Here is a 9,420-nt window from a genome sequence, read left to right as displayed (position 1 = left end):
ATGATTTGATAATGGAAACCTGCAATGGTAACAAGCACCTCAGATTAAAGTCAAAAATAGAAATTATAAACAAGTCTTGGAGGCAGCAAAATGCTTCAAGTGACAAGTGACACAATTAATAAACTGGTGGTGTAGACTGAAGTAAGTTCTGTAGGCAAATGCAGGTATATTTCCATAAGTGGCAGGTAAGCAGCTTAACGTTGTAAAGAAATTGATGAAATGAAACCACAGCTACTGAATGCCAGAAATTTCACTGTACAGTTTTATTTACACAGTTCTTGTTTTTACACTTTTAATACGTATACTTTTTGGGACCATTTTCCTAATTCAGCCTTTATAACCAATGCAAAATAGAGTTTCTTCCAAGGATACATGTTTTAAAATACAGCAGAACAATACAAAACATATAGAGGATTTCAATATATTTCAACATCTCGAGCAAGGAATGTAATCATCATATTGCAATTAAAAAAAACAAAATACACTTTTTTTTAAAAAGAGAAACCCACTTGCCCAAAAAAGTATAAATCACTAAACTGCAAAAGCTTGTTCAAAGTTAAAGTTTAAATCAAACTGTGAATTCTGTACTAATGTAGGATTTAAGAAATGCATATGACAACTTTTGAATTCTACCAATTTAAAATTATATGCCCAGTCCCAAAACACGCATTACATCTCATGATCTAAATTAACCAAGCTGTTATTAGAGCTTTTTGTTTAAAATTTAAAACCAATGAATAAATTAAATCTAACAGCCAACAAATAAGCACGGATTACAGCAAATCTTTTTGTTTGCTGTACAAAACAAAAGTCAGAACTGAACTAAACTGCTAAAGACTACAACATTCGGACAAGATCTTAACCCTTTCCCTTTCAAAATTACTAACAAGCCCCAACCTACCAAAGTCTAAATTTAAATTGTGTCACATTTAGTGTAAGGTAATCTATTATTTTTTTAAAAACTTGCAACTTTTAAAATATTTTACTTTACAAGCCATCTTTAACACTTTTGGAAAATTTCAGGAACTAAATGGATTCATAAAATATTTTGAAGGGAAAGGGTTATTTTCACAGAATACTGAACAAAGTCGAAGATAGAAAAATGACTGAAAACTCACACACTTGTGTAATGTTAGAATGCAGTCCCATTCTGCTTACTAGAAGCTTTGGTTTAATTTGAAGTGTAGATTGCTTTACGTATCCAGTCTTCTAGCGATGAGCATACAACTGGTGCCTTCTCAAACAACATACCTGTTCTTGGTTGTTGATCCACTTTTTGTGGCAGTATCTGTATGGGACTGATAGCCAATCACTACTTTAGGAGGAAGCCCTAATCTTTCTTTGTAAATTCTCCTGTTTCAAAGCAAAGTATAAATAATTAAGATTCCAAGCTAGACTCCTCTTTAACAAATCATAGAATGTTATAGCACAGAACAAGCCCTTCAGACCCCAGTCTTGTGACATGCTTTTAACCTACATTAAGATCAATCTAACCATTCCCTCCTACATAACCTTCCATTTTCCTACCAAATGCCAATCAAAGAGTTTCTTAAATGTATCTGTCTCTACCACCACCCCTAGAAGGATGTTCCAATCCCCAAAACTTTTCTCCAATCTCCTTAAAATTTCAACCCTTTGTATCAGCCATTTCTGGCCTGGGGGAAAGTCTATGGCTATCCATTCTATCTATGCCTATTAACTTGTAATACAGATCTATCAAGACACCTCTCATCCTCCTTTACTGTGAAGAGAAAACCCCAGCTAAAAAGTACTAGGTAACTAACCATCTCTAATCATTATTAGGTAACCATTATTGTTGGTTTACTTTAACAGAAGCACCTATAACAAATGTGGCACCCATTATAGAAAGTAGAGTACAGGTATTTAGCTGTTTAATTAGCCCATTAAAAGAAACTGGTTTTGCCCAGCACACACACAAATAGTTTTCAAAAGGCTAACACCTATAGCTTTTTTCTAGGACAAAGCAAATGCAACTTTCATTATGGAGACAATGCCAAAATTGGTATGGCTAGATTCTCTTGAAGCTGTAACAAATACACATGCAGTATTCCACAAGTGCAGTTAACTGTTCAAAATCAGATTCAGTTTTACTCACATAATTCCCCACCACTCTCCCCCACCCCAATTTGTAACTGCATTCTATGATAAACTTTGCAACTCAATCTTCAATACTTTCAAATGCACCAGATTTTAACACTTGAGGATGAAATTAGCATAAATGTCTCTGTGGTCACATAAAAACTAAGCTTGCATATCCTAATTTTATGGTATCCTTTGGAAATAACATAAAAATTTCCTTATGCCTCAAGGTCAAAACTGCCAACTCACTGCCTTTTACTTCCAAACAAAAATATTGGTACTGTTTGATTTGAGGCAGCCACGCAATATAACAAACTCATGGCCAGGTTATACTCACTGACCTTGTGCAGACTTTGGCTGGGTGACACAAGGTGGTTCTTGAACCATCTAGGCTCAGCCCCAAACATCTCATGACACACATTCAAGTGAGATGCATGTCTAAGTATGCTACTAAATCATTTTAAGCAAGTGATGTTCAATACGACGTACATTCAAAGGATTAGATCAGCTCAATCCAGAATGCATTACACAAATAACAGCTGCAAGCAACTTGTTCTTTTCTATCTTACCCTCTTCACACTGAGCCTCCGTACATTGTAGAAAACTTCAGAGAAAACACTGATCTCCTAGTTCAGTACCTAAATAAATTTTCTGCAATGATTAATGGTTACTCCATTATATGACATGGAGGCTCAAAAGAGCATAGAAGATGTTCACCAATATGCTGCCTGGAGTGTAGGATATGAGCTACAAGAAGAGGTTGGCTAAGTTTCTCTGGCGTGTTGAACTCAACTTCGCTTACCCATCACTGAACTGTTCCTACTGAACTGGACTCAATTTCAATGACCCTTCATCTCATGTTCTTGATATTTATTGCTTATTTATTGTTAATATTTCTTATTTTTCCCTCTTTTTTGTATTTGCACAGTGGTTGTTGTTTGTCCTGCTGGTTGTGGTCTTTCATTGATCCTATTGTTTCTTGTATTTACTGTGATTGCTCACCAGAAAATGAATCTCTGTGTTGTATATGGTGACATATATGTACGTACTATGATAATAAACTTAGTTCAAACTTTGAAGCTGAAGGAAGACCTGATGGAGGCTAATAAAATTATGAGAGGCATACATAAAGGTAACAGAATCATTTTCTCAGGGTAGGAAAGTATTAGAGGACATGCATTTAAAAAAAATACTAGGTGCTTGGAACAGGCTGCCAGAGAAGTGATGGAAGCAGATGCAATAAAGGTGTTAGGTATAGACGTGAATATGCAAGAAATGGAGGAATGTGAATCACATACAGGTGGAAGAGATATAGTTTAAATCAGCTTCGTGTTCAGCGCAGACATCGTGGGGTGAAGAGCCTGCTCCTATGCTAGATTGTTCTATGTTCCCTGAAAGTTTGTAAGACATCTCTATTAAACATTTAATTTAGACCTCAAGGACTTGCTTTGGTTTGCAACATGAACTAGTGCTGAAGAAAAAGAAAATGTTCATATGTTCAACAATGTTCAAAACAGCCTCTTACTTGCCACAGTATACATCCATAGTATCTAGTAGTAAACATTTAAGAGAATATGACAAATCTAAGGAAAATGGTATGTCATATGTTCACTTACCCTATATATGTGATAGATTCTCTATTTTCACAATCAGTAGTCCATATAGCTATTTTGTCACCTTTGTTTCTAACATTGACTACTGCACCACAAGCGTCATCACTATGCTCATCAAATGCTTCTCCTATAAGGCACAACAGCTTTTTTTGTGGGGGAGGCAGAAATAGAACAGATAAAAAAGTATTATAAATTAGTGAATTGCTGTGATAAGTTTTAAGAACTTAAAGCTTGATAGATTAAAAACCAAAGTACAGGTCTAACATACCCCCAAATTCAATCAATAATCATCCTCTTGATAAGACATTAAACTGAGGCTGAATCAGATAAATAAAATTATGCCTTGCAACTATTTTTAAGGACAGCAGCATCCTCCCTCAACTTTTTTGGGGTGGGGTTGATCACTATTCAAAACTCAACATTGTAAAAATAGATCTGATTATCAAACTTGTTTAATGCCTTGCAGTATACCAACTAATGGACTCATTTAATGCCTTAACTTTTGCAAGAGCAATCAATGGTTAAATGTAGGCAGATTTTCATGAGATATGAAGTCAGAACTGACAAAGTTAATTGGACCTAACATTTTGAGGAAAGAATACCTACAGTTTCTAACCAAATGCGATCCAGATCTGTCTTTCTTTGTTGCTTGGAAAGAGTCAGCAGCCATCTTCCACCTCGTTTGTTTTTTTCATCCTCCCACATAGGTTCAATGCCATCCTACATGGAAAATATTTTTTTTTTAAAATCAGGTCAAGTAGAAGCTTAAATATAAGTGATAGAATTATAGTTTTGATTTTTTTTAATTTATTTTCAATTTAAACTATATTATTTATTGGGAAAATATAGAGGTTCTGTCTTTTGTATCTTGGACATTAATGTCCTGTTATTGGTTATCAACAGCCTAACAGCAATCAATGCAGTTACATCTAATTATTGCAAGTGATATTTTCACTGTAACTGTGAATCAACAAATGCATGCAAAATATCTACATAAAATATATTTCTATAACTAATATTTGGGGATAAAAACATTCTTTAACTGTACATCATCTAGAAATTCATATTCTATTTGTTGAACAAATTGGTAGTTCTTTGAAAGGTAAAAGATGTTGCAGTTTAATCCCAAAATATTCTGATCAGAAACAAGAATGGTTCCGAACTTGCAACCTTATAGGCATGTTACGCCCTGAAGGCAAAAGCAAGAGATACTGGATACATGATTTATAGCATTCAATAGGGCCTAAATTTTAGCTAATTTGTTCATTAGAAAAGCTTTTACAACACAGAAACAATGTATTTAACCCAGCAGGTTGAAGTCAGAGCTCAGGAGCCGCTTCCCAGCACTTTTCAACTACTCAGATCAGCACCGCCTTCTAGGTCCCTCCTCCTCATGCTTAGCACTATATTTTGGAGCCTTTAGGATGGCATAACATGCCACTGATAACCTCTACATTGATATTAATATGTGTACATACAAAGAAACAAAGACATCTCAATCCACCCTCCAGAATTGATTCTTGGACTTTGTAGGCTGATTTTTTACAACAATGGGTCATTCCAATTCCTTTGAAAGACAACTTCCACATTAAGAAACAAACAGAATAGGGTTTTCTGGATTATTATGGAACACCACTTTCATTTTGTTAAAAACCTCTGCATAACTTGTACTTTTCTATTCCTTACTACTTTTGCATTGAGGCAGGTAATCAAAAAGTTACATACCATCTTGTGGAAATGCATGTGGTCTCAGAGTTATACAGCAAGGAAACAGACTCTCTAGCTTTAACTGTTTCATGTAATCAAGATGCCCTATCCAAACTGGTCCTATTTGCCAGGGTTTAACCCACTTCTAAACCTTCTCAATCTACGTACCTAACCGACTGTTCATTAAAAGTTACTGTACTTGCCTTAACCATTTTCTCTGGCAGTTCATTCTACAGAAATCACCATTTATGTAGAAAAACCTGCCATTTCCCTCCTCACCTTAAATCTATGCTCTGTAGTTCATGATTTGCCCAATCCTGGGAAAAAGACAGTGCATTCTAACTATGCCTCTCATGATTTTATATACCACCTCTCAAGTCTCCTACACTCCAAGGAAAAAAGATCTAGCCTGTTTAACTTCTTCCAATAACACGGTCCCAAGTCCTGTCAATATCCTTGTAAATCTTTTCTACTCTTTCCAGTTTAATAACATTATTCCTAGAGCAGGGTCCTGAAAAAATACTGCAAGGACCACCTTATCAGGGTTGTGTACCAATGCCCTGACTTATGAAGTCCAGTGCCCAAAAGCCTTCTTCATCTTGTACTCTAAGGTTCCTCTGTACCACAACACTCCTCAGGGCCATGTCATTCACTCTGAAAATCCTATCTCACAAGGTTGTATCCTCAGCCCCCTACATCCTATACACTCATGACTGCAAGGCTAGATTCTAACTCCATAGAAGACACTACCATAGAGGGTGGAATCAATATTCTATGATTCAAAGGCAATACTTGTCCTTTAGCTCACCATGTATTTCACTTCAATGCATTTCTAGGGAAACTTGCTTCTTAAAGAACCTGCCTTGTTACTGTGAGTATAATTTCAACAGAAGCTTGACTATAGGTGACCTTTCAACTAGAACTCATGCTGAATCAAGTACTAAAACTGATCATGTTTGAGATAAAATGGTCAAAAGTGGTTAAATTAAAATAAAAGCTAACTCAAATATACAATTTAGCACAAGGATGCTACTGCCCATTTCTTTAATTTCTAAAATTCACATTTATTTCTTTCCCTTTCTTGCACCATCTTCACCACAAACAGTCAAAGTACTAATGGCAAGTAAGAAATAATTCTTCAGGTAATGCTATGATAAAAGTTGAGAATGAAGAGAAAATTTTTACAAAGGGCCACTTGTTTTGATAACAGAACATAGTGGTAGATATGATATCAACATTCTTCACTGGAAGCGTTGTCAATGTAAATGAAATCCTTTTCCCAATAATTAAATATGGGAGCATTGAGCTCAGCTTGCTGCCAGTGTAGGCTACAAAACTGAATGATGAGCAATGTCATTAATCAACAGAAAAACCCAGGTGATGCTTAATTATTAAGTTATTAGCATGTTTAGGTAACACTAAATATATTGTTAACTCTGAAATTTTAAAGATACAACTATCTACTTACCTTGAAGAGAGAGTAATCGCAGCCCGATATTAAATTACTACAAAGCTGGATATGATTATAAAGGCTGTGAGATGGAGAAAAGACAAACATTAATCAGAACAAAGGATACAGAAATGTTGCAGTTGTGTTTCGGTGTGAAGATCACCAAACCATGCATATTTCCTGACTTTATGTATTTGTCACATAAGCCAACACTTTAGTGATTAACCTGATTTGTACAACTCCTGTGGGCAAGACCTTAATTCCCATTTCTATCCTCCAATGACTAAAATTGTCATAAATAAACTCATGAAGATTTTCAACTTGGACTAACAAGAGCAAGTACTCCGTTAATATTCAAGTACTATTCACCTGATGCAATGTCCCCCTCAAATAACATGTTTTCCAGAGTCACAACGTTATTCTGAGGTTTTTGGACTATAACTGCCCCCCCCCCCCCCCCCACAACCTGATCATTAGCATTTATGCTTTTGATGTATTTAAAATAGATGATCAGGAGCATATTCTGTATTCGGTTCTTTGTACATCTTCTCTGTGAGTATCAACTGAAGATATAAACCTGCCCCAACTCAACACACTAGCAAACCATTTACGCTGAGGTGTCAAGTTAATAATTCATAGCCAAATAACATACAAGAACAGCACAGTGCCACAGCCAGCACAGGCACTGCTTCACAGTACCAAAGGCAGCTTCAATTCTGACTTCCAAGTGTTATCTGCAAGGAGTTTACATGTTCTTCCTGTAACGTCATGGATTTTTATTGAGTTTGGCAAGCTAATTACCACAAAAACATGTTCCTCATGTTGAGGTGTGAGCATGTTTTATAATGTATAATGTTTTATATGTAAAACATTGCTTCTGTGCCATAACTAACTTCATAAGCTCACATCTGAAAAGGTAACCAGTCTTGCTACCACAAACGCTAGCTGACTTTCCGCATACTTCCTTTAAAAAGGACTAAACCCAGTTATTTCCTCAGTGCAGAGGACACTGAATGATTTAGCTTTCAGTCCTGAATTGAAGCTTTAAAAAAACGTAATTCACAGATAATAGATATTTTAAAAAAACAAATCAAGTATTAGAGCAGTTCATATCCTTGAAAAAGGTGGACACTATTAGCATACTACCACATCTAGGATTTGATCACTGAAGTCAATGCCACTTCAATATCCATGCAAGCCCTACAAGTACACTACAAGGTGATCTAGTTTACTGCCCGATTTATTTATTAAACTTCAGTACTAATCTTTCAGAAAACACAAACCAGATTAGCCAAAGTCACTCACCCTACTTATACAAAGGCTTTATCTTGTTCATACAGTTATACCATCCTTCAAAGGAAAAGTGCAAGTTGCAAAATTTTGGCACCGTGATTTTAAAGCAAGGCAAAATGACAATTGGATACAATCACAGGCAATAAAAAAAAGACAGCCAGACAACTACCATCTACATGCCAGAAAGACAGCCTACAAGGAAAAATGGTTGCCTGATCTTCAAAGCGAAGACAACAGCTAATAATGCAACTGAAAGAAAAGGAAGCTCAGCAACCGGATGGTACAATCTACTCAGATTAATCACAGCTAAATTTCTGCTTTAAAAAAAAGACTGAATTAGACAACTCAAAAGCAAAAATCTTCAAATTGCTCAAACCCAGAGACATGGAATTATGTATATTAAGAGGCTTAAAATTAAGAATAGATTTATTCAAAAGTTAATTTAAACTCAAATGGGAATAGATTGAAGCACAACTCTCTCCTTTCTATCAGGAACTAGAAGTATAGTTTCCCAGGAAATTCCAACAAGAATGTTTGATTAAAAAAAAATTGGTTGAGCTATGGCAATAGTGTGACATGAAATGTAACACTCAGATCATTGTATTGGCAAGGGCCAATGAAAAGTAGTTAGGTCTAAGCAGAGCAGCCATTGTGGGAGCATCAGTTGTTGGAATGGACAGATGTTGAGTGGGGAGATGGAGGCTTTAGCTCAAAAGGCAGAGGCTAAGATATGTTTCTGGTGAATTTGTCTATTTGTACCAAGCTAGAGCAGTGAGAATGGATTTGGGGTCAGAGGCGTGTTCTTCTTGCCAAATGTGGGAGAGCTAGAAGACCTCCAGTCTCAAAGTTCAAAGGAAATTCATTACCAAAGTACATACATGTCATCATATACAACCCTGAGATACATTTTCTTGCAGGCATATTCAATAAATCAAATAACCATAATAGAATCAATGAAAGCCATACCAACAGGGTGAACAACCAGTGTACAAAATACAAAAAATTGTGTAGATAGTAATAATAATAAATAAGCAGTAAGTAAAGAGTACATACGATGAAGTGTCCTTGAAGGTGAGCCCATAGGTTGTGGGAACAGTTCAGTGATGGGGCAAGAGCAGTGGAGTGAAATGAAGTTACTCCCTTTGGTTCAAAAGCCTGAAGGTTGAGGGGTAATAACTGTTCCTGTACTTGGTGGCTCCTGTACCTTCCTCCTGATGGCACAGTGAGAAGAGAGCATGGGTGGTGGGTGTCCCTGAT

The 9,420-nt window shown here is 36.1% G+C and overlaps 1 protein-coding gene across 4 annotated transcripts in view; it reads right to left on the bottom strand.

The window, feature by feature from the left end:
* Nucleotides 1-244: 244 nt before the first annotated feature.
* The window catches only part of eif4eb (eukaryotic translation initiation factor 4eb), a 28,922-nt gene continuing 19,746 nt past the window's right edge, over nt 245-9,420 (bottom strand). For all 4 annotated transcript variants that reach the window (XM_073042423.1, XM_073042424.1, XM_073042426.1 and 1 more), the window contains 4 exons: nt 6,889-6,952; nt 4,320-4,433; nt 3,717-3,856; nt 245-1,353 (listed from right to left, as the gene is read on the bottom strand). In XM_073042423.1, coding sequence (XP_072898524.1) covers nt 1,239-1,353; nt 3,717-3,856; nt 4,320-4,433; nt 6,889-6,952 — 433 coding nt within the window. In that variant the 3' untranslated portion in view covers nt 245-1,238. The remainder of the gene's footprint in view (nt 1,354-3,716; nt 3,857-4,319; nt 4,434-6,888; nt 6,953-9,420) is intronic.

Source organism: Hemitrygon akajei, chromosome 4, assembly GCF_048418815.1.
Source record: "Hemitrygon akajei chromosome 4, sHemAka1.3, whole genome shotgun sequence".
Taxonomy (NCBI): Eukaryota; Metazoa; Chordata; class Chondrichthyes; order Myliobatiformes; family Dasyatidae; genus Hemitrygon; species Hemitrygon akajei.
This window is presented reverse-complemented; position numbering and strand designations above follow the sequence as displayed.